Below are 26,873 nucleotides of genomic sequence, written 5' to 3'. Positions count from 1 at the left end.
CATTTAAATTCTAGGATATGGCTACTGCTTTGAATCTCTTTTTACTACTCATAGCATAGTATGTGGATTAGCAGCTTGGGCATCATCTGGGAACTTACTAGACATGCAAATATCTCAGGCCCTACTCCAGACCTACTGAATCGAATTATGCATTTTAATAAGATTCCCAGGAGGTTCATGTGCTCATTAAAGTTTGAGAGGTGCTGTTCTGGTTGAATAGTTTGCGTTTTACATTATTCCTTACAGATGGTTCTGCCAGGAAAACAAACAAACAAAAAACCAAATTTTTTTTTTTATCCAAAATGCTTTAACATTAAAAAAAAAAAGGGTGTAAAATAAGCTGTAATTTGAAATTATTTCAAACACATTAATTTGTACTCTTAAATTTATCTTGGACAATTTTGTTGACTTAAAAACTTAAATTCCACATATTGTCAGTTACTAGAATGTATGTATTTAGAGCAAAAGGAATATATATATATACACACACACACTTCTTTAAATATATACATATATAATCCTTTATGTATCTATTTTAATATAGATAGAGAGAGAATGAGGAAATTCGTTTAAAAATATGAGGACTTTGTGTTTGGTTGGTTTGTCTTTATATTTTGAAAGCAAATGGGTGAAGGGCCTTCTAAGAAACTACACAACAGAAAATTAGAGGACCTTAAGTGGAAGATAGCTGAAAGAATAAAACTAGAGTTGGTAGTGGGATGAAGTCATAGGAACAGCTTTTGGAATTTTTATGGTGCAACCTTTTTATTTTTCTCTAGTAAAAGAGCACCTAAACTACAGAAAGGATAAAAAGTAGTCACAAGAAGAATGAGGACTTTTGGTATAGCGCTACACATTTAAAAAAAGAGAGGTTTTGATATATGAAATAGGAAGTTTTCAGTAGCTTAAATGCTTTTTTTAATTGATTGATTGATTAATCGATTGAAACAGAGTCTGGCTCTGTCATCCAGGCTGGAGTTCAGTGGTGCACTCTCTGCTCACTGCAGCCTCTTTCTCCTGGGTTCGAGCGATTCTCCTGCCTCAGCCTCCTGAGTAGCTGGGATTACAGGCACCCACCACCATGTCCAACTAATTTTTGTATTTTTAGTAGAGACAGCGTTTCACCACATTGGCCAGGCTGATCTTGAATTCCTGGCCTCAAGCAACCCACCCCCCTCAGCCTCCCAAAGTGCTGGTATTACAGGCATGAGCCAACATGCCTGGCCTTTAAATGCTTTTAAATGTGAAATGTTTCTGTATACTTCAACTTTGTCACTTAAAAATATTCAAATTTTGAAATAAGTATTTCATAATAAGACCTGATGTTTAATGTGTACAATAATATAAAGAAGAAGAACAAATGAGCTTGGTTTTGTTTTTTTTTTTTTTTTTTTTTTTTTTTGAGACAGAGTCTCACTCTGTCACCAGGCTGGAGTGCCATGCACAATCTCTGCTCACTGCAACCGCTGCCTTCCGGGTTCAAGCGATTCTCCTGCCTCAGCCTTCTGAGTAGCTGGGACTACAGGCATGCACCACCATGCTCAGCTAATTTTTGTATTTTTAGTAGAGAAGGGTTTCACCATGTTGGCCAGGATGGTCTCCATCTCTTGACCTTGCGATCCCCCCGCCACAGCCTCCCGAAGTGCTGGGATTACAGGCATGAGCCACTGTGCCCGGCTGAGCTTTCTTTTTAACTGCAGCTATAGTACCCAAATATAAAGTGTACAGTTAGTTGAATGTTTGTATTTGCATGTGCTCATTAACTATCACCCAGATAAGACATAAAACATTTATAGCACCTCAGTAGGCATCCTCATTCCCTTTCCCAGTCAATATCAGAAATATCTGAGGCTTTGATTAAATCTATAGATCAGTTGAGGAGAAATTAGTATCTTAATGATACCAAGATTTTCAGTTTATGAACATCATGTATCTCTCCATTTACTTAGGTCTTTAGTTTCTCTCACTAACCTTTTATAGTGTTCAGGCTTAATAAAATGTTAATTCTTTATTTTTGGAAACATCTTTAATATTGTACTTATGGATCCCATTCTTCCACACAGAAGCCAGTTATAGATGAATTATTTTGGTTCATATTCCCTATTAAATAGCATTACTAATGCCAAAGCATTCCCTCATAGTACTGTGGGAACATGTTTATTGTCTAGAGGCTTGTTAAGAAATGACTTACTGTTTAGTCCATCGGTATTTCAAAACAATTGATTAAATATATAGTGGTACATGTATATGTTTTATGTTATAACTATGTTGCAGGAACATAAATTGAATGTAAGCGACCATAATCAACAGTTTTTATTGATATCCATTATGCTTAAAACGTTGTGAAAGAGCAGTTAAGATATGTGCCTGAAATAGGAAGTCTAATCTATTTGAAGTAGACACTTTCACATGTCATTTTAGCAGCCTTGTATTTGGATTTAAAAACAAGCAAAGATGTTTGCTCATTGTCGCTGAGGGAGTATGCTTTGAATATAACCAGTGATTTTTTTATCCATTCATTCACACGAACGTGCTTAGGTTAGTGGCACATATCCATGATATAGATATTTGGAAGTAACATGTGGCCATGTTTAAAACAAAGCTTACCTGCCTGAGCAAGTACTTGCATGCCTGCTGTACATACTCAGCAAAGTATCATGTGGCCAAGGTCAGGTTACAACTCTAGTTAAGATTTTTGAGAGTTTAAGATCATGACAAAAATAGAGGGAAAAGTCAAACATACAGAATAAGAAAGAGGGAAATCTTTATTTGTAAGGCAAAAGTTCACATTTTCTTCAACTTTCTGTCAGTATGTAAGATTTCTATGAATAGCTCAAGTCCTGGCATAAGTAGCAGTGATAATATTAACACCTCTTTCTCCCAGTCACATCACTCTGAGGATGCATCTGCCACTCACTCACTGGTACTGACTGGTTTCCAAGGAAGTGGAGTGTGAATAAACTTGGATTTTCTACACAGCTTAAAGCTTATAGGAATTTTTGTATTGTGATTATTGTTTTACATGAAGCTCATAAAATGTATTTTGTTTTTTTTCTAATGGTTGCTACTACTTGTTTTAGGCGCTCTAAATAACAAAGCCCGCTTAAGTCTAGTGTTTGGCCTCCACAGGCTTATATGGAAATATGAAAGACATAGTAAAGAGGGTCTCTTCCCTAAGGGAGATTATGGTTAGTATAAAGTAAGTGCAAGAATGCATTGGAGGTACTTAAAAGAAATGTAGACTTGTCACTTACAAAGTTTAACCATTAGAAATGAATTTTACAAAATGAAACTAAAGTGACAAAAGGATATTAATGAACTATTTCTCTTCCTTAGATTTTCTTTCCGTTATTCTGCTATAGGATTTTATAGTCACAAAGTTTGTTTATCTGAAAAACTGCCATAATATTCACTTTGCTTTAGAAGTGTGGTTCTTACCTTGTTGCTGATCTAATGGATGTATGTGAAAGCACCTCATGGAATGGCAGTTTGTCGAATGACTTGAGTTCAAGTAGCATTCACTTGCAATAATTTACCATCAACTCTAACTATGGCAAAGTGTGTCTTTAGCCTTAAATTTAAAATCCTTAAAGACTTGATTTCAAGGGAGAAAAAGATTTCCTTTAAGCTTTCTCCCACCAATGTGTAAGTTTTACATCATTGGTCTTCTGTTTTGTTTGGCAATTTAAAAATCTCTTGTGTGAATTTTTGAAAGTTTTTTTTTTTTTTTAAGATTTATTGCTTCCAAGTGCAACAAAAATAAAAATAAATAAATGGGACCTAATTAAACTAAAATGCTTCTGTATAGCCAAAGAAATAACCATCAGAGGAAACACACAACCCACAGAGAAAATATTTGCAAACTGTGCATCTGAAAAAGGACTAATATCCAGAATACAAGGAACACAAAGAAATCAGCAAGAAAAAAAATCCCATCAAAAAGTGGGCAAATGAGATCAAGGAAATGCAAATTAAAACCACAGCGAGACACCCTTACTCCTGTAAGAATGACCATTATTAAAAAGTAAAACAAACAAACAAACAAACAAAAAAAAAAACGTATTGGTGTGGATATGGTGAAAGGGAATGCTTATATACTGCTGGTGGGAATATAAATTAGCACAGTCTTTGTGGAAAACAGTAGGGAGATTTCTTAAAGAACTAAAAGATCTACCATTCAATCCAGCACTCCCACTACTGGGTATCTACCCAAAGGAATAGAAGTCGTTATATCAAAAAGACACTTGTACAGGTATGTTTATTGCAGCACAGTTGCAATTGTAAAGATAATGGAACCAACCTAAGTGCCCATCAACCAATGAGTGGATAAAGAAATTGCAACAACTTGTATGGAGCAGGAGGCCATTATTCTAAATGAAGCAACTCAGGAATAGGAAACCAAAAACTGTGTTCTTAAAAGTGGGAGCTAAGCTCTGGGTACACAAAGGCACACAGAGTGATATAATGTACTACAGAGACTCAGAAGGGGGAGAGGATGAGGAGTGAGGAATAAAAAATTGGATATTGAGCACGATATACGCTACTTGGATGATGGGTGCACTAAAATCTCAGACTTCGCCACAGTACAATCATCCATGTAACCAGAAACTTTTGTACACCAAAAGTTACTAAAATTTAAAAAAAAAGATTTTTAAAGATTTATTGCTTCCAAAAGACACTATATACTTTCTCTCTCTCTCTCTCTCTCTCTCTGTCCTCCTCTCTATCTCTCTCTCTAAGCTTCCCTGGAGGATTTGTTAGATTTTTTTTTTTCTTCTGTTTATGAAAGGTATTGGGAACTGACACATACATGTTTGCTCTAGTTTTTATAGCTGTCTATTTCTATATTATAGCTATTAGAATGCTAGCAGATCTTTCTGATTTGTACTAAGCTAAAGATTCCACTGAAAAATTTTTGAGTATCTTCTGTTCAGTTTATATTACTTATAAACATGTATATGTATGCATGTATATGGAATATCATTATATTTAAATTTTTAGAATTATGAGTATGTTGATTTCTATTAAATGTATATTTATTTTAAAAACAAATGGAAACACAAAGAAGAAAATAACACTCATCTACATCCTCTCACCCTGAATTAACTGTTATTAACTGCTTGGTATATTTCATTTCTTTTAGGGGGCAGAGATCACTCTATTAATTTTGTAAAACTGATATGCGTATATTTATACATAATGTAAACCATAGAGAAGAGTACAAAGATGAAAAACTTTTTAAAACCCTCTTCTTGGAAATAACATTAGTTAACTTTGTTTAACAACAGTCTAGATATCATTTTAAGTAGGAATGATAAATAGAATACTTTTGTGAAGATAAGATCATAGTCTGGAGGTTTTTTTTAAGTTCACATTTATTTGAATTTAATGAAAGAAAAGGAGACAAAACTGAAGAAACTGTGGAACTTGAAATATGTATCTCTTCATCACAAGAAATATTTTCCTTCAATTTTGTAAGTTTTGGCTTTATGTGTTTTGGGGCTTTTTTGTTGGGTGCATATATGTTTATAATTATTTTATTTTTTTGATGGATTGACCCTTCTATCATTATCAGATATCCTTTATTTCTAGTAATAATTTTTGTCTTAAAGTCTGTTTTGTCTGGTATTAGTATATTAGTGTAGCTAATTTAATCTAGCTTTCAGTTATTGTTTGCAAGGTATATCTTTTTATATCCTTTTACATCCAATTTATTTTTGTCTTAAAAGTGTGTCTCGAAGTTGGCATATAGTTGGTACATGGTGTGGTTTTTCAAATTAATCTGCTAGTCTCTGCTTTTTGATTGTCATGTTTAATCCATTTACACTTAATTTAATTGAGGGTAGAGTAGGATTTATGTCTGCATTTTGCTATTTTGTTTTCTGTATGTCTTAAATGATTTTTTTCTCTGTGTCCCTGTCACTTCTTTTACATTAAGTAGATATTTTCTAGTATACTAATTTAATTCCCTTGTTATTTAAATATATATGTATGTGGGTATAAGGTTTTATTTCCTGAGTGGTGCCCTGGGACTTACAATTAGCATCTTAATTTATAACAACATACTTCCAATAGTATACAAAAACTTTGCTCCTATATAGCTCCATTCTCCTCTTCCTTTATGCCATTATTAATGCAGTTAAATCTTATGACATTGTATGCCCATCAACATAGACTTATAATTATTGCCTCATACAGTTTTCTTTTAAATTAGAGTTATGAAGAGAAAATACATTAAAACTGTCTTTTATAGTTATCTTTGTTGCAGCCTTGACCAGTGCTCTATTTCTTTATGTGGATCAAGTTACTTTCTAGTGTCCAGTTTTCCTTAGTATGTCTTGTAGGGCAGGTATACTAGTGAAGAATTTTTGCCTTCATTTGGGAGTGTCTTAATTTCTCCTTTATTCTTGAAAAATAGTTTTGCTGAATTTGAAATACTTGGTTGACAGTTCATTTATTTCAACCTGTGAATATGTCATCCAATGCTTCTGGCCTGCATGTTTCTGGCAAGAAATCAGCTATTGATCTTGTCAAAAATCCCTTGTCATAATGAGTTATTTCTTTCTAGTTGCTTTCAGAATTATCTCTTTGTCTTTTGACAGTTTGATTATGATGTGTGTTAATGTAGGTCTCTTGAGTTTATCCTTCTGAGAGGTCAGTTAGCTTCTTGGATGTTGATTAATGCTTTTTAAAATCAAAATTGGGAAGCTTTCTGTCATTGTTTCTTCACTGCCTTTTTCTCTTTGTTCTTTCCTTCTAGGATCCCCTGTATACTTACGTTGTTAAATGGTGTCTTATCTCTGATGTTCTGTTCATTTTTTTTTTTTTTAATTCTTTTTCTTTCTGTTTCTCAGACTCAATAATCTTTAAGTTCCTGTCTTTAAGTTCACTGATTATTTATTCCGCCTGCTCATATCTGCTGTAAGGCCAAGCACAGCAGTTCACACCTGTAATCATAGCATTTTGGGAGGCTGAGACAGGAGGATCACTTGAGCCCAGGAGTTTGAGACCAGCCTGGGCAATATAGAAAGTCTACCATCTCTACAAAAAAGAAAATGAGCCAGGCATGGTGGCACATGCCTGTATTCCTAGCTGTTAATACTTGGGAGACTGAGGTGGGGTGATCACTCGAGCATAGGAGGTCAAGCTGCAGTGAGCTGTGATTGCACCACTGCACTTTATCCTGAGTGACAGAGAGAGACCCTGTCAAACAAAACAAAACCCTATAGTGAATTTTTCATTTCAGTTATTGTACCTTTTGACTCCAGAATTTCTATTTGGTTATATTTTATTATTCCTGTCACTTTATTGATATTCTCTATTTGGTGAGACATTGTTTTCATACTTTAGTTCTTCAGACATGATTTCTTTCAGTCTTTGAACATATCTAAAATAGCTTGTTTAAAGTCTTTGTCTAGTAAATCTAACATCTGGACTTCCTCAGATAATGTTTCTGTTGAGGTGTTTTTCTGTGTATGCTGTGCGTGGACTATATTTTCTTGTTTGTTTGCATGTTTTATGATTTTTTTTGTTCTTGTTGTTTTTATGAAGGAGAGAGTATCTTTGGACATGCTTACTTTGCTATTCCTGGTGATGTCACTTATGTATTAACTTTCTACATGAAACAATCTTATAATAAATGCCAATATTTGAAAATTCTTACACCTTTCTACCTACCTGCCACTCAGATGTAGTCTCTTACATTGTCTTCTAAATGCTATTTTTAAAAAATTTACAAAATATTACTTTATTAACATTACAAGTATTCTGAAAATATTTTTAAAGAAATTCATAGGCACTTCTTTTTATGTATCATGGTGCCACCAAATAAGGATAGTGAACTTGGCATACCTTCTACTTAGTAAGTGCAAGGCACACTATTCAGCCATGCAATAATCTCATTTAATATTTACAGAGTCCCTCTGAAGCTCTGAAAAGTTAAGTAACTTGCTGAAGATTACACAACTAGTAACTGATAGATCCAAGATTTGAACTTAATGTGTTGAACTCTAGAGCCCAAGATATTAATGGTAATGTTATACTGTTTCTGTGAAGTGATTTTCAAAATGTGTGACTGATGGGTTACCTTCTTGAGAGACTCCTAGGGTGCTTGTTGAACTGTCAATTCCTGAACACCTAGCCTATACATATTGATCTAAAATCTCTGAGATTTGGGCCTGAGAGTAGGTGACGTTTCTCAATTATATTATAGTTGGGATAGTGCTGGTCTATGGACTGCTTTTTTCTTATGATTTGGGCTAAAAAACAAAACAGGCCATTTTAAATACATATTAAAACATAATTCTATAATTCAAGTGAACATTAACTTTTCAAAATTTTTTTTTAATTTTAGAGTACAAGGTGAGATATTCTGAGATAATCTGGCAAAGAACTTTTCTCTCACTTTGTGTGCTATTAGTATAGTTCAAAGTAAGCTATTAATAAATTATAGGTTTCTAATGTGTGAGTCTATGCTTTATAACTTCTACATTTTTTTTTACTATGAACTTACATTTACCCATTAAAATTTAGTGGAAAAATATAAGGAGTGGATAAATCATCTCTTATTTTAGGTTGAACTCCCACCACCTGATCTTGGACCAAGTTCTGCACTAAATCAGACACTAATGTTGCTGCGTGAAGTTTTAGCATCTCATGATTCTTCAGTTGTACCATTAGATGCTCGTCAAGCTGATTTTGTGCAGGTATGTTGTAAATTCATTTTTAATGATTGCTTTTTGCTCCTCTATTGTACATTCTGTTTCACTTCTGGGTTTTTGTAATTCATATACTTCGACAATCCCTTTCTTACTGTTGATTTTCCTTCAAATATTAAACCAGTTCTCATAATTTAAAAAGTATTGATTTATGTTTAATCTTTTCCTATGTGCTTCTATAAATTGGCCTCCTTCCGATTAGTTTGGCATTAATTCTGAAGTATCATTAACCCGAGACCATATCAGTGATTGAGAAATAAAGAATTCATTTTATTTTTCATTTGTAGGTTTTATCATGTGTCTTGGATCCTCTCCTACAGATGTGTACTGTATCAGCCAGCAACTTAGGCACAGCTGACATGGCCACTTTCATGGTCAATTCACTATATATGATGAAGACAACATTAGCTCTATTTGAATTCACTGACAGACGTCTGGAAATGCTACAGTTTCAGGTAAATTTTTCTATAAAATGACTGTTTACTATGATTGAATCTTTTTCTCTATGTGATAGCTTTATGTGATTGGCTTAACTAATTTTAATGACCCAATTCCTATAGATCCCTTGATATCATCTGATGAAAGGACACACGCACACATATACAACACACACACACACACACACAAATTCAGCATTTCAGTTTTCAGCTTTAGAGGAACCAGAATATGTAATGTTTAAAATACTCGATTCATACCGTAGTATGTGATGGTGGATTGAAGCTTTTCTGATTAATTTGAACAGTTATTCTGTATGCAGATTTTAGTTTCTGAACTGTGAATAATATGCTATATTTTTCAAGCTGCATAGTTAATGCAGAATGTGTTACAGAGGACAGATATATTTTTATCTATGTGTAAACCAGTGTTAGGCAAAACATTACAAATTGCTATACCAATCACTTCAGTCCTTGAGTTCTATAAAGCAAATGGTTATCACTTAAAAGTGTACATGATGACTAAAACAAAGCCATTTGTAAAATTTAGTAGATAGTTGGATTCCAATTTTAAGCAGTGATTATTGGTAAATATACTGTTTTTTTAAAAAACAACTCTGAATGTTCTGTGCTATCACACATATATCAACAGTTTGGCAGTGGATATAGGAATGAGTTTTGATAGATCTAAATTTATATTTTCTAATTTTTAATTTTTTTCTTTTAAAATAAATATATCAGAATTTTCCATATTTGTGGTTTAAAGTCAAATAATTCTACCGAACTTCTTATGAAAAGCCACCAGTGTACCATGCTCTCCACCTCCAACATCTCTCTCTCATTTCTCCCTCAAAAGCACAATTTCTTTCAGTTTTTATAGTTGCTTCTTTTGGTATTTATATTTGTAATTCTAAACACTTGTGTGTATTGCTACTTACAGATCTTTTAAGTTTTATATCTAATGTATTAGATCTAATCTAATACATTTATATCTAATGTATTAGATCTAATCTAATCTAATCTAATAATCTATCTAATAATTAGATATAATCTAAGTTTAGATATAAAACTTAGATTAGATATAATCTAATACATTATGAAATGAAATGAACAATGAAAATTTAGTTATCTACCGCCACTCCCCCAACCCCCCTGGATAAGAATATGGTTATATTTAGAGCTTTCCCATCCTCCCAAATGCAGCTATATTATAAATTTTGGTTAGATCAATATTATGTTAAATTATTATTACTATGTAAACACCATTGGTGACTGAGCCACGTAACGAAGGATGGTTAATTTACCTTTCATGGATGACTTTTTCATTTTCTGTGGAATTAATAATGTTTTTATTTAAGAAATGTCACTTTTTTCTATATTTGTCACTAATGCAAGCCCAAATCCCTGCCACTGATCTAAATCTTCAGATATGTCAGGTGTTTATCAATTTGCTTTATCACCAATTATCTGGTTTTCTTATGTGTTCCATAACTATTTTATACATGGTGAAAATTCCTCCTGGTCTGTGCGCTGAATTGAGCTTATTAGTTTATTCAAGTTATCTATGTCCTTGCTTATTTTCGCCCCTATTCAATGTGTCAACTGGACTTTTACATGTATTTCAGCATTCTGCAGAGATCTCTTGAGCCAGATCTTTATTAGTCCTGGCAGCATTCTCAGTAATTGTCCTATCAGCAGGTAATTCAGGTTCCCCTTTCTCCAGACTCCACTAGCAATTTTCCCCGTGTCCTTTCACACCCCACTGGCAGTCCCTCTGAGTGGGTATTCTAAGCAGACAAATCTCAGTGTGGAAGTGCTTATTGGTCTATACTTGCATTATGCTTGCTAGCGTGCTGTCAGCTAAGACTGGGCACATAGAACAGCCTGGATTCAGTATGATAGAGGACAATACAAGGGTGTGGATGTGGGAAGGTGTGGTTTATCACATTTCTCCAAAGTAACACTTTACCTTGTTGTGTAAAGGATTCTTGATTTTAGGACCTTTACTACCAATAGCCTATTATTTTTTTCCCACTTTTATATAGCTTCTTCCAGTGTTTCAAGCAAGAAGTCCAGGCTAGTCAGATTCTCTTGTTTTTAGTAATCTAGTCCATTCATCTGTAAACTTACAGAGATTTTCCTTTGAGTTCATATGTTTTCCCAGGATATTTTTGGTATGTCTCTTTTTAAAAATTATTTGCATCTTTGACTTTGTAGAGCCATTTCAATGTAAAGATTCAAACCTTTCTTTTGCTTAGTAAAGAGTTCTGTTTCTATAATCATCACTTTTCTATGTGTTACTTTTTATATTTTGAAACCCCTGTCCTCGGTTGGTTTTATCTCAAGGATCTGCCCTCTGATTTCTTTTTAGATCTCTTTACTTTAATCTATTTCTTTGATATTTGCTCTATATTACTTTCCTTCCATTTTTCTTTCAGACCACTAATTTGATTCTTAGCAGTAACTCTTTTTCACCTTCATTAAGTGTTTACCTTTGCACACTTTGTTTTTCTTTGGTTTCTGGTAAGTCTAGCAAGTAAGGGCTCTAATTGTACTTCCTTGGGCATTTATTTAAAACAAAAAAAATGAAATTACTTTATGTCTTTCCATAGTGATGCCTCAGGAAAGAAACCATGCTTGTTCTGATTATTCACAAGGGCTTTCTTTTAGCTTCCTTACCTCTTTTAAATCAGTTCTAAGCTTTTTAGGGGGAAGAGCAGAACTATTGGAGTTGCTTGGAAAATTGCAACCATTTAGATGGTAACAGATACCATAAGTTGACAGTGTACTGTATCACTAGCAAGCAAACTGGTAAAATCTGGGGGAACATTCTGGTGAGGAATAGAAGGAAGACCTCCAGATTCAGGATTGTACTAGCGGGAAAAAAAAAAAAAAAAAAAAGGAAGAGCAAGCTTTTTCTCACCAGGGAATGTTTCAACCCATCAAGGTAGTCCTCTTCTGTGGTTTTTATTTCCATTAGCCTTAGTTGGAATCCCCCAAAGTAGCACAAAACTGGGGAACCCATACTACTCACATCTGGTAGTGGCATCTTCTTAGGCAGTTCCTGAACCTGAAATCTTTAGCCAAGTTTCTACTGGGCCCTCAACTCTTCCCTACTTGTCACAGGCCTGCCTTATCCACAGGAGAAATTGCTCCCTGAGCTGTAATAGGATTTCCTCTAGGCTTCTCCAGATGGTATATTTGATTTGTTAAGTCAGCCTAGCAAGTTGGGACCATGAGGAGGACAGGAAGTCAGGAACATCAGGCCCTCATCTCGGAGTTCTTCCTAAATATTTTATTTTATACTGTTGTTGTTTACTAGTGTTTTTTGTTTGTGTTTTGTTTATTACCAGCTTTTAAAAGAGTTGAGAAGCGACCCAGATTTTGTGACTGGAGGATAGTCCTAGAATCCTCCTTGGTTATAATTTTTAAAGTAAGACTTTTCCCCCCTTTCATAGAAAGACTTACTGTTTGGGGGAAGAAAAAGGTTTTGTTACAGAGGTCATCCCTGTGCCAATGCAAGGAAAAAGTCCATGATGAAGAGCTCAGACTCTGGGGTAGTTTACTTCTACTCTCATCAGTGTCATTCTTCTTTTAAAATGTTTTCTTTCTGTGTTTTATTTTAGATTGAAGCACATTTGGACACACTTATAAATGAGCAAGCCTCTTATGTTTTAACTAGGGTAGGCTTGAGTTCAATCTATAACACTGTACAGCAACATAAACCCGAACAGGTAAGTGCTTAGATGTTCCTTACTAATTTATGTTCCTTCCTAATTCAAGAACATGCCAGTTTATAGTATGGTCTTCTAGAGCTGCACTCTGGATTCTTGGCTCTACCACATATTAGCTGTGTTTTCCTGGGAAAGGGATTTATTTTTCTGTATCTGTTTCCTTACCTGTGGGTTGGGGGTAATAATAGTATCTGTGTCATAGGGTTATTCTTAAGACATAGTACATGCATAGCTCTTAGATGACTTCCTAAATATGGTAGAGTGCCCCACAGTATTAACAATCCTTTTTATTAAAAATGGTTTTTGTTAAAAGTAATGAAAATATACAAAAATTAGTATTATAATAAAATGTCTAAAGGATATTCATCCTGGTAAATTTTTTGGATTCCTATATCACTATTAGTTGTAATTGAATGCATAGATTACAGTATAAATAGCAGTCATCTTCTTTTTAATTTAATGAAGTGCCCATTACTTTGAGAAGGTAGTCACTTCTGGGGCCAGCATATGATCTTGTTAAATTACAGAACCCTAGTAGAAATAAAGGAGTGATGTGAACCCTAGAAAACCATGTAAGCCATCTTTCTTAAGAAAGCAAAGAACTCTTTCAAACGGCATTAACATGAAGACTGTATTATGGCCCAGAAACTCTTAAATGAAGCTCTTAAAACACAACTTTTCAATTTTTTATTTGCTAAAGTGGTAAGCAAATTTCTACCAGTAGGAACCAATTTTGCTGCCTTTCTGTACTTTCTAAAAGTATCAAAGCCTCCATGTGTCACTGGCATCTTCCAGTGCTTCATTGCCTTCATTTTCTTGAGTATGAGTAAACTTGAAGTATCATGATATTTCTGTTGTTAATAAACTTGAGCGCCTCTTTCTCCCTCCAACAAATCATAGTCCCTGATCTTACTGAGGTTGAAGAAATTACACTTGAGTTCTATGGAAATAAGCTAAATGATTTTCCAAATTTGGGCAGTTCTTTAATGGACTATATTCAATAAGTGAAATAAAATGTACATCTCCTTTTTTACATCTTGGATCTGCTTTTTTTTTTTTTTTTTTTTAAATAGGGCTCTTTAGCTAATATGCCCAACCTAGATTCTGTGACACTGAAGGCTGCAATGGTAAGTGTATGATAAAACATTTTAATTTAGATTTCTTTATGGATCAATATTCTTCATTTTTTGCTGTGTGATAATTTCATTCTGGGTGATACTTTTTATCTCTCGATATGCTGTATTAACATTGGGTCCAATAATAATGACTAAGCCTGTATTCCTTTAACTGAGTAGTTCTGGCCAAGTCTTAAATTCATGGTAGTGTTCCACTATGCTCTGATAGTCTCATCATTACTGTTTAGGATTACTGTTTACTCTATTTTTAGAGTTTTATTCCTAATTTAATTGAAAACAGGAATGACAGATATGAAGAAATTAGGCTGTATATCATTATAAACTTACTACATGATCCTTGGTTTAAAGCTCTTGACTTTTTCCTGACATGAAAATTGAAACTAGATTCCACTCTTAAAACAGTATGTTACTCTTTAGTTTGAGACTCACTGGATTTTGACTTTATTACCTTCCTTTTCAGGTGAAGATCTTGTATCTTCCTTTTTGCATGATCACTACTTTTTGTGTGTGTTTCTGTGTCTTAAGTGTATATACTTTTCTCATGTGCATAGCCGTTCATTGTATGATATTTAAGTCATATAGCTCTATCCCTCATAGGAGTGATCCCTTTTGGAAGTTTTATGATAGTAATACTAGTAATAGTAATAATAATAACAAGGAACAAGAACAGCCATTAACATTTACTTAGCATAGCAAGTGCTTTTCATGTGTTAACTCTTGAATCCTCATGACAACCCCATTCAATCCAGGAAGTTGGCCTACAGTGCTTGTGGATTTAACTACTGTACTAAACTACTGATCCTAAGTATTTAAAATACTCACAAATACTCACTACCACAATGGCCTGACTTTCATAGATAGTCCTCTAGGAAGGTTTTTAAATTTTCCAACAATTTTTGATGCCAGAGCTTTCCTATATATTATCTTCCAGAACTCAATTTAACTGAAAATAAAAGGATAGGCCCATAAGATACCTAACAAATGCAAAGAAGAAGGTAGAGCTATCTATATAATTATTAGATATCTAAAGTAGAATTTAAAAAGACTAAATGCAACAAAGCAGAAACATTATGTCATAATAAAAGACACTATATAGAAGCAACAGTTACAACTTCTATATATAAAACAAAAATATAATAGCAAAAATTAGAAATGCAACGAAAATTCAATGTTAAAAAGTTTAAATAAAAATAGATGAAAATGAATTTTAGATTCATTAAAAGATATGTTTTTTAGGAAGTTATATATACACTCACCATACTATCCAGTAAAATTCCACTTCAAGGTATTTACCCCCCAAAAATGAAGATCTATGCTCACACTTACATCTGTAACATTAGTTAGTAGCAAATGTGTGTTCCCTCCCTCTGTTTCTCCTCTCTTGACACGTATCCAGTCTGTAATACAACTCATAAAATATTTTAAATGCCATTAAAACTTCTTCATGTTCCTGGTGTTAATTTTCACAACAATTAAGATGAATATGAATATATGATTTCTCTAAAGAGACAAATCTTGCTTGAGTTTTGTATTTAATACATGATTATATACAACCATTTGTTGTCTCCATTTAGGGGTTTCTAAGGCACTTCAATTCAGCATGTCCAAAACTAACTCTGCCCATTCCACCCCAAACCGAAGTCCTTTTCCAGGCATTATTAACTCGGAAAGTTGTAAGACCTTCTATCCATTTATCATTTAAATAGTTATTAACCAAGTTTCTGCTATTTTCTAGTCATCATAATAAGAACTGGGATGAAAACAGATATGATCTAGTAAGGGGTGCAGCTACTACACAAATGAATGAAGAGTACAGTTTTGTGTTACGATAATATAGTGAATTAATTTATACAGATCCAAAATCTGGGAGTCAATCTCTTCATTCTATCAGTAACCAAGTCCTGATGGTCCTCAAATATCTTTACTTCTTTCGTCTTGATTGCCCCATAGTCTAAAAATGCTGCAGTAGGTGCCTAAGGTACCTAATTGGTGTCTTTGCATCTATTATTGCAATCTTCCATTCTATTCTTCCTATGGCCAGAGTTAGCTTCTTAAAACTTAAATCAGATTTCTCCCTTACTTAACTTAAATGGTTTACTAATGCTTTTAAAATTATTAAAATCCTTAAATAAGCATACCAGTCTTACATGATCTCTACTTACCTAGCTGTTTTCCTTCCCACATCAAGCCTTCATGCTATCTCCTCTCCCTGAACCTCCCCACCCATCCATCCACTTACTTAATGTATATTAATCTTTAAGATTTCACTTCAAATGTCCTTTCCTGAGAGATGCTTTTGCCAAATCCACAGACTAGGTCCTTGATTTATTCTTTATAGTACCTTGTTTTGTTCCTTAATAGCATTTAACAAAGTTTGTAATTTTATATTTATTTATATTATTGCCTGTTTAACACCTCTCTTGCTAGGTCATAAGCTCTATGAAGCTAGGGACTATCCTTTTTTTTTTTTTTTGCTCATTTTGTACTTCTATTACTTAATATAGTATCTTTTCAATGGTAGGTATTAGTTGAACTAATGAATGGATTAATGAACAAATGAATAAATATAGTAAAATCAAGAAACAGGTAGACCTGAAACCTGATGACTTTACTTTTTGTTAATATTATTACTTAAAAGCTTTATGAGGAAGAGTAAAATGAGTGGTTTGGATTCAGGATTTTAAAAGTAAATATTGCTAATATTGACTATATTACAGATGTGACAGTTTTAGGGAGTTTTAGGTAGAATGTTTACGAAATACTACACAGTTTGAACACAACAATCTAGTTATTTGGAGTATGGAATTTTTCTCAAGTATTTAATTCTTAAAAGATATGTTTGGCTGGGTGCGGTGGCTCACGCCTGTAATCCCAGCTGAGGCAGGTGGATCATGAGGTCAGGAGATCGAGACCATCCTGGCTAACACAGTGAAACCCCGTCTCTACTAAAAATACAAAAAAATTAGCTGGGCGCGGTGGCGGGCACCCTGTAGTCGTCCCAGCTACTCGGGAGGCTGAGGCAGGAGAATGGCGTGAACCCGGGAGGCGGAGCTTGCAGTGAGCCGAGATTGTGCCACTGCACTCCAACCTGGGCGACAAGGTGAGACGCTGCCTCAAAAAAAAAGATATGTTTGTATTTGAGATGTTTGTTAGCACATGTATGTACTTTATATTTTGTATTTCTCTATTTCATTTAGGTTCAGTTTGATCGTTATCTGTCAGCCCCAGACAACCTATTAATACCACAGCTGAACTTTCTTCTAAGTGCCACAGTGAAGTAAGTATTTTTGGTCCCAAGTAGTTGGTAAAGATTCACATATTTTTAAATATCAAGTACGTTTTTTGGAAAAAAAATTATTTTCAAGAATAGGCGATTTACCATTGAAAATCTGTAGTTCTCAACCTTTCTTCTGCCTCAGCACACCAAAGGATGTGATCTGAACATGTCTGTACTTATTCCATGTCTATGTGTCACTCCAAAATCTCTAATTAGTAAATGATTTTTATAATTACTTTGAATATAATTGAAGCTATGTAGCTGTAATACCAAATACCTTTATGTTAACAAACATGTTAGAATAATGTTGAATATGTTATGGAAAATCAATAATATATTCATTATGCGATGCAGATGAACTGATTTATAGACTATTTTGAATCTAAGGTAGTTTTCTGTAGATATAAAATTACTCAGTATCATTTATCAGGAATGTATTCAGGACACAGAATCATACATGAAAATATTAGAATATAACAATTAGAAGAAACAGATTATATAATCTTTCTTGATTTTAAGAAAAATATTGGCAAAATTGTCTAGGTAAGAAATTAGGCAACATTATCTACACTATTTTTTCCTTTCTATTCAAATAGCAGTGCAGTAAGTGTTTTCTACGTAACAGGCACTAGGAGTTAAGGTTTAAAAGACATTTGCACTGTTTTCATGGAGCTTATAACCTAATAGGTCAGTTAAACATGTGAACAAATATTTACATTAAAATGTACAGTAAGGAAAGAACTATTGAAGAAAACATTTCAGACATCTAAAAGAATGTAATGTTGTAGAGGTGATATACTTATTTTCTGTTCCTGAGCATAGAACTACAGCAAAAAATGGAGCAAGGAAGCAGCTTTTTAACTCACCATGCAGAATTTGGTATCAATTAAAATTGGCTGGAAATCAATGGACCATTTTTTTTTTCTCAGACACAGACTTAGGAAAGTTCCATTTTAGGTGAGTGACTAGAGTAAATGAATTTAGTGTTTTTTTGTGACCTTTATATTGTATTATCCTAAAAGATATTATACTGTTTACATAACCAGAATTCTGAAGACTTAAGAGATTACCAAAGAAACTGTTATGCTGTGACTCAGGTTGTTTGTATGTGCTTCGTTTTTTCTCTCTTTTTTTTTGAGATGGAGTCTTGCTCTGTTGCCCAGGCTAGAGTGCAGTGATCTTGACTCAGTGCCATCTCTGCCTCCCAGGTTCAAGCAATTCTCCTGCCTCAGCCTCCCAAGTAACTGGGATTACAGGCGCCCACCACTGCACCCAGCTAATTTTTGTATTTTTAGTAGAGATGGAGGTCACCATATTGGCCAGGCTGGTCTCGAACTCCTGACCTCGTGATCCACCCACCTCGGCCTCCCAAAGTTCTGGGATTACAGGCGTGAGCCACTGCACCCAGCCAATGTGCTTCTTAAATTATTAAATTTTTAACTGAATACCTGTAATTCTTTTTAACTTAACCATGTCTCAGTAAGTAATATTTGAATGTTGTTAGCAGTGACACTACATGTGAAGTATATTGTTTTTCTTTTCATAATATAATGATTGAAAAGAGATTTTAATGTACTTAAAAGATGACATGTAGCCCAGATGCTGTGAAGCAGGGGTCCCCAACCCCCGGGCCAGGGACCCCGCCTGTTAGGAGCATGAACCCTATTGTGAACTGTGCCTGGAGGATCTAGGTTGTGTGCTCCTTATGAGATGGAACAGTTTCATCCCAAAACCATCCCCCAGCTTCTCGTCCATGGAAAAATTGTCTTCCACAAAACCAGTCCCTGCTGCCAAAAACATTGGGAACTGCTGCTATAAAGGAAACAGATGGACAGATTTGGCTCTGTAACATTTTAAGGCTTTTACAGAAAAAGATAATATAAGCTAAGTTAAAATATAAACAATAATATGGAAAAATATTTGCAAAATATGTAACAGATAAATTATCCTTAATATATTATCCTTAATATGTAGTAAGATCCTATAAATTAATACAGATTGTAGAAAAACAGGCCCGAATATTTGGACAACTCACAGAAGTAATGGAAATGGCAAGTAAATATCTGAGGAAATGGTAATTACCAAAAAATGCAAACTGAAGCAATGAGAACTTTTATCTATCAGACTGCTGACAATAAAACATTTATGACATACTAATGGAACAGGTCCGAGAAAATGGGCATTTTCACACTTTTTTAATGACAGTATAAATTAGTACAATCTTTTCAAAGGGCAGTTTGGCAACATTCCACAAAATTTCGAAGTTATACATTCTTAGGCTCTTCTAAAATTTTATTTTTCTTCTTTAGTCTTGGTAACAGTTTAAAAAAAAACTGTTGAACCAGCGATGGGATTGAGTATTGTATACGGATCTATTTGAGTTCTTTGCCTCAGAAACTTGTCAAATTTCCTAAGCTTAAATCATTTTCGAAATTAAATGTTTGTCTTCCATTATTGAGAATATTTTAGTTTCTCATTTACTTTTATTGTCCCATTGTCTAACAGTTACAATGTAAACTGTTATTTTGTTATCAGACAAATGAAAAAGTTTTGGTACTTTTTTTTAAATGTGAATTTTTAATTCAGTTTTAAAAATTATTTTATGATATGTGCCTAACATCCTATTATGAATTCTTGCTATTTATAATGACATTTAAAATTGAGATATGCATATTATTTATATAAGTATTAATACTACTAACAAGAATTTGAAATTTCTTAGTGCCTATTTACCTTTGTTTTCATTCAGAAATATTTTTAAATGTTATTTGCAAAGTATTCGAAAATTAAATGTGATCTGCAACATAATTTTCAATATTTGTTTAGATGAACAGAAATTATAGTATAAATTTAGCTACTTATTTTCAAAATCAGGATTGCTTTGAAAATATAGGGCATTTTACACATTTAAGATTTAACATCAGGCCAGGCGCGGTGGTTCTCTGAACACCTGTAATCCCAGCACTTTGGCAGGTCGAGGCAGGCAGATCACAAGGTCAGGAGTTCAAGACCAGCCTGGCCAATATGGTGAAACCCTGTCTCTACTAAAAATACAAAAATTAGCTGGGTGTGGTGGTGCGTGCCTGTAGTCCCAGCTACTTGGGAGGCTGAGGCAGGAGAATCTCTTGAACGCAATAATGACTGAAGAGAGGTTTTAATATACTTTGAAAGATGACATATAGCCCAGATGCTGTGAAGCAGGGGTCCCCAACCCCCGGGCCAGGGAACCCAGCAGATACTCAGGAGGCGGAGGTTGCAGTGAGCTGGGATTGCACCACTGCACTCCAGCCTGGGTGACAGAGCAAGACTCCATCTCAGAAAAAAAAAGATTAAACATTAAAGAAGATTTTTATTTTTTATTTTTTTTGAGACAGAGTCTGGCACTGTCACCCAGGTCGGAGTGCAGTGGCACAATCTCGACTCACTGCAGCCTCCATCTCCCGGGTACAAGTGATTCTCCTGCCTTAGCCTCCCAAGTAGCTGGGACTACAGGTGCATGCCACCACACCTGGCAGATTTTTGTATTTTTAGTGGAGATGGGTCCTCTCCATATTGGCCAGGCTGGTCTGAAACTCCTGACCTCAAATTATCTGCCCGCCTTGACCTCCTAAAGTGCTGGAGTTACAGGCTTGATACCACTCCCGGCCTAAAGCAGATTTTTAAATTGCACGTATACTATCTGTTTTTGTTTTTTTCATATTCTCTTCTCCTGAACTTTGTTTATCTTCATAGTTGCAATATCTTTGGGACACCTGTAACTCATGTCTCCCTTTTTCTTGTCTTGTCTTCGTTTGATTGACTTTCAAAGAGATTTTGATTGAGCACCTCAGCCTTTGAATAAGCTGTTGAATACATTTAAATAGCTAGGAAACAAGGTGGTATAGGAAATAAGAAAAAGAATAGAGAAAGAAAATGGTTTTAAAGAAGTCTTCCCTTTGGAGTGAATTTGAAGCTTGTTGTTCTATTTTCAATACAAAATCTCCAAATATTCACCTTATAGCAGTACAAAAATAGAGTTTGGACTATAGAAACCACAATTGTGCATATATAAAATGTTCTCAACAAATCTTTGCTATTGAGTCACAGTTACTTCCATAATAGCTTAAGAAATAAAGAGAATGCAGATGCTTCCTAAAGTGAGCATGTGGGAAAGTGGATAAGATTTGATAACTCTTTTATTCAAGGTTTTTCCTGCGTTATGGAAATAATATGTTAGAAATAAAGCATGTACCTATAATGGAGCAATTTTTTTTAGAGAAATTGGATTTTTTTTTCTTTTAACTACCTTCTTTTATTCACCTGTACTATTAGGAATATCCATATAGACAAAAGTAAAGCAAGTTTGGGGTAAAATTAACAACAACAACAACAAAAACTACCAGGAAAAGAACTACTGGACAGCTGTGAACTGAATGCTTTAGAGACCTCAGAAAGTCCAAACCTTAAAAGCAGGGTTAATCTCCAAAGACTGGGGAACCTGGAATTCTTATGTCAAGGGAAGGAAAAGAAAGAGTATCTTAGCTGCAGGAGAGAAAAAGAGCAATTTGCTGTTCCTCTACCTTTTTGTTCCATTCAGGCCTTCAGCTGATTGGATGGAGCCCGCCCCATTGATGGGGAATCTTCTTCACTCAGTCTCCTAACTTACATGCCCATCTCTTGGGGAAACACCCTCACAGACACACCCAGAAATTATGCTTTATTAACTAACTAGGTATCCCTTATCCAGTCAAGTTAACCCTTAAAATTAACCATCAGAGCAACTTTATATTCATACTAATTAAGCTTAAAATCAAGCCTCTAAATGATCAACTTGATCTGTAATTAAATTAACTGCCTTCCGGAACAAAACATAACATACTTAAAGATGACAGTTATAGACAATCAACATCTATAATGCTAAGCATGCAGTCTATAATGCTAACATCTACAATGCTAAGCATGCACTAAAATACTATTGCAGTGAGAAAGCAGGAAAATATTAGCCAAACCTGGAAAAAAAAAAAATCAGTCAATAGAAACATACTTTCAAATGATAAAGTTTACAGAATTAGCAGATAAGGTGTTTTTAAAAAGCTGTTAAAAATATGTTCAAGAATTTAAAGGAAAACATGACCCTGAGAGAACAAATAGGGGATTTTACAAAATTAGAATTTTAGAACTCAGAGATGCAGTATATAAAATGAAAAATTCACTGGATTGGCTTATAGGCCAGTTGAACCCTCCAGAGAGAAAGATCAGTTGAGTTGAAGAGAGGACAATAGAAACTGAAGCACAGATAGAAAAAAATTAAAAGGCTGGAAAACAGATGGAGTCTTAGAGAATTGTGAGATAATACTAAGCAGTCTAATGTGTATAATTAGATATCATAGTGTAATTGAAGCAGAAAAATTTGAATAAAAGGGGAATTTTGTCTAAATGTTATGCAAATAGGAACCCTCAGGCCCAAGAAATTAAATACCAAATCATACCATAATCAAATTATTGAAAACCAGTGATAAAGAGATAAATTTTTAAAGACATTTGCAGGGAACAGTGGCATTACTACTGTCTTCTCGTTAGAAACAGCACAGACCAGAACACAGTAGAATATCATCACCTTTAAAAAGCTAAGTATAAAAACAATGTCAACTTTAAATGATCAATCAAAAAAAAACTGAAAGTGAAATAAATGTTTTGAAATAAATGAAAATAGAGAAGATTTATCCCCAGCTTAATGCACTGTAAGAAATGGGCACAAAAAGGAAGAATTCTTTTTTTTTTTTCTTTCTTTTTTTTTTGAGATGGAGTCTTGCTGTGTCACCCAGGCTGGAGTAGAGTGGTACGATCTTGGCTAACTGCAACCTCTGCGTCCTAGGTTCAAGCAACTCTCCTGCCTCAGCCTCCTGAGTAGGTAGGAATATGGGCACCTGCTAACGCGCCTGGCTAATTTTTGTATTTTTAGTAGAGACGGGGTTTCACCATGTTGGCCAAGCTGATCTCAAATTCCTGACCTCGTGATCCACCCACCTCGGCCTCCCAAAGTGCTGGGATTACAGGTGTGAGCCACTGTGCCTGGCCAAAAAGGAAGAATTCTTTAAGATCATTTTCTTTTTCCATTCTTTTCCCTATTATTTTGAGAATTTTTACATCACTGTTCATCAGGGATATTGGCCTGTATTTTTGTTTTACTTTTTTTTTTTTCTTAATCTGTCTTTGGTTTTGATATCAGGGTAATACTGGTGGCCTCATAGAATGAACATGGAAGTATTCCCTTCTCCTCTATTTCTTGGAATAGTTTGAGTAGAATTGGCGCTAGTTCTTCCTTAAGTGTTTGGTAAAATTCAGAAGTGAAGCCATCAGTTCCTGGCGTTTTTTAGCTGGAGATTTTTATTATGGCGTTGATCTCATTACTTGTTATTGGTCTCTTCAGGTTTTGAATGTCTTCATGGTTCAGTCTTGGCAGGTTGCGTGTATCTAGGAATTTATTCATTTCTTCTAAGTTTATAGTTGCTCATAGTAGCCCGTAATGCGTCTTTGAATTTCTGGGGTACTGGCTATAATGTCTCCTTTTTCATTTCTGATTTTATTGATTTGGATCTTCTGGTTCTTTTCTTAGTCTGGCTAAAGGTTTGTCAATTTTGTCTATCTTTTCAAAAATCACCTTTTGTTTCATCCCTCTTTTGTACTTTTCTTTGTTTCAATTTCATTTATTTATGCTCTGATATTTATTTATTTACTTCCACTAATTTTGGGTTTGGTTTCCTCTTGCCTTTCTAGTTCTTTAAAATGTATCATTAGGTTGTTTATTTGAAGCTTTTCTGCTTTTTTATGTAAGCACTTACAGCTATAAACTTTCCTTTTACTACTGCTTTTACTGTATCCTATCGGTTTTGGTATGTTGTTTCCATTTTCAGTTGTTTCAATAAATTTTTTAATTTCCTTTTTAATTTCTTCATTGGTCCACTGGTTATTCAGGAACATACTGTTAAATTTCCATGTGTTTGTATAGTTTCCAAAATTCTTCTTGTTAGGATTTTTAGTTTTATTCCATTGTGATCAAAGAAGATACTTGATATAATTTCATTTTTTAAAAATTTTATGGACTTTTTTTGTGTCCTAACATATGGTCTGTGCTTGAGAATGATCTGTGTGCTGAAGAGAAAATGTTTATTCTGCGGCCATTGAATGAAATACTCTACAAATATTGATTAGGTGTGTTTGCATTTGGTCCGTAGTGTAGATTAAGTCCAATGTTTCTTTTTTAATTTTCTCTCTGGGAAATCTGTCCAGTGATGAAAGTAGAGGGTTGAAGCCTCCAGCTATTATTGTTTTGGGGCCTGTCTCTCTCATTATCTGTAATAATGCTTTGTATATCTGGGTGCTCCAATGTTGGGTGCATGTATATTTACAACTGTTATACCCTCTTGCTGAATTTACTCCTTTATCATTATATGCTGAACTTGTTTGTCTCTTTTTATGTTTGCCTTCAAATCTTATTTTTTCTGATATAAATATGTATAGCTACTCCTATTTTGTTGTTTGTTTCCACTGGCATGGAGTATCTTTTTCTATCTTTCTTTTTTTCAGTCTGTGTCTGCTTTTATGAAAGCAGAAGTATTTTATGAAAGATTAAGTATTTTTTTTGTAGGCAACAGATCTTTGGGTCTTGTTTTTTTTAATCCATTCAACCACTCTGTGACTTCTGATTGGAGACCATAGTCCATTTACATTGTGTTATGACTGATAAGGACTTACTCTGCCATTTAAAAATGTGCTTTCTTTTCTTCTGTGGTTTTCATTTCCTTCTTTCCTTCCTTCCTGTCTCTTTTTTAGTGAAGTTGATTTTCTCTGGTGGTATATTTTAATTTCTTGCTTTTTATGTTTTGTATATGTTGTATGTTTTTTGACTTGAGGTTACCATGAAGCTTCCAAATAATATCTTAATACTCCATGACTTTAAACTGATAACAACTTAACATGGATTGTGTAAATAAACAAGCAAAGAGAAAACTAATAAAAAACTCTTTACCCTTCAACTTCATTGCCCTTCTTTCTAATATTTGTTGTTTCTGCTTATATCTTATTATACTGTCTGTCACTTGAAATGTTATTGTAGTTATTTTTGATAGGTTCATCTTTTTACTCTTTCTACTCAAGATATGAGTAGTTTACACACCACAGTTACAGTTGACAATATTTTTCTGTGTTTTTCTATGTACATAGTAATACCAGTGTGTTTAGTTCCTTCAGATGATTTCTTATTGCTAATTAATATCCTTTTCTTTCACATTGAAGAACTCTCTTTAGCATTTCTTGTAGGACAGATGTGGTGTTGATGAAGTCCTTTTTTTTTTTGTTTTGTTTTTTTGTTTTTTTGGTCTGGGAAAGCCTTTATTTGTCCTTCATGTTTATAAGATCTTTTCACTGGATATGGTATTCTAGGATAAAAGTTTTTTTTTTTCCTTCAGCACTTTATGTCATGCCACTCTCTCCTGGCCTGTAAGGGTTCCACTGAAAAGTCTGCTGTCCTGGCCTGTAAGGGTTCCACTGAAAAGTCTGCTGTCCTGGCCTGTAAGGGTTCCACTGAAAAGTCTGCTGCCAGAAGTATTAGAGCTCCTTTGTAGGTTGTTTCTTTTCTCTTGCTGCTTTTACATTCCTTTCTTTTTCTTTGGCCTTTGGGAGTTTGATTATTAAAGGTCTTGAGATAGCCTTATTTGGATTACATCTGCTTGGTGGTCTGTAACCTTCTTGTACTTGAATATTGATATCTTTCTCTAGGTTTGGGAAGTTCTCTGTTATCCCTTCGAATAAACTTTCTAATCTAATCTCTCTCTGCCTCCTCTTTTAAGGCCAGCAACTCTTGGATTTGCTCCCTTGAGGCTATTTTCTAGATCTTGTATGTGTGCTTCATTTTTTTTTTATTCCTTTTTCTTTTGTCTTCTCTTACTGTGTATTTTCAAATATCCTGTCTTTAATCTCAGTAGTTCTTTCTTCTGTTTGATTAATTCTGCAACTAAGAGACTCTGATGCATTCTTTAGCATGGCACTTGTGTTTTTCAGCTTTGGACTTTCTGTTTGCTTCTTTTTGATTATTTCCGGCTCTTTGTTAAAGTGATCTGATAAGGTTCTGAATTTCGGCTAGGCACAGTGACTCATGCCTATAATCCCAGCACTTTGGGAGGCCAAGGCAGGTGGATCACCTGAGGTCAGGAGTTCAAGACCAGACTAACCAACATGGAGAAACCCATCTGTACTAAACATACAAAATTAGCCAGGCATGGTGGCGCCTGCCTGTAATCCCAGCTACTCGGGAGGCTGAGGCAGGAGAATCGCTTGAACCCGGGAGGCGGAGGTTGCAGTGAGCCGAGATTGCGCCATTGCACTCCAGCCTGGGCGACGAGAGTGAAACTCTGTTTCAGAAAAACAAAAAACAAGATTCTGAATCTCTTCTTTGTGTTATCTTGAATTTCTTTGCACTTCCTCAGCACAACTATTTTGGTTTCTCTGTCTGAAAGGCCGCATAATGTCTATCACTCCGGGTTGGTCACTGGTGCATTGTTTAATTCGTTTGGTGAGGTCATGTTTTCCTGGATGGT

The 26,873-nt window shown here is 34.5% G+C and overlaps 1 protein-coding gene across 2 annotated transcripts in view; it reads left to right on the top strand.

The window, feature by feature from the left end:
• COG6 (component of oligomeric golgi complex 6) overlaps positions 1-26,873 on the top strand; it is a 96,647-nt gene that overhangs the window by 51,533 nt on the left and 18,241 nt on the right. Inside the window, exons 14-18 of one of the 2 annotated variants that reach the window (XM_010360728.1) lie at positions 8,574-8,705; positions 9,005-9,172; positions 12,778-12,885; positions 13,959-14,012; positions 17,219-17,298. In XM_010360728.1, the coding sequence (XP_010359030.1) occupies positions 8,574-8,705; positions 9,005-9,172; positions 12,778-12,885; positions 13,959-14,012; positions 17,219-17,298 (542 nt within the window). The remainder of the gene's footprint in view (positions 1-8,573; positions 8,706-9,004; positions 9,173-12,777; positions 12,886-13,958; positions 14,013-17,218; positions 17,299-26,873) is intronic. The other variant, XM_030922187.1, reaches the window with a different exon arrangement.

The sequence above is a fragment of the Rhinopithecus roxellana genome, chromosome 18, assembly GCF_007565055.1.
Source record: "Rhinopithecus roxellana isolate Shanxi Qingling chromosome 18, ASM756505v1, whole genome shotgun sequence".
In the NCBI taxonomy this organism is placed as follows: Eukaryota; Metazoa; Chordata; class Mammalia; order Primates; family Cercopithecidae; genus Rhinopithecus; species Rhinopithecus roxellana.
This window is presented reverse-complemented; position numbering and strand designations above follow the sequence as displayed.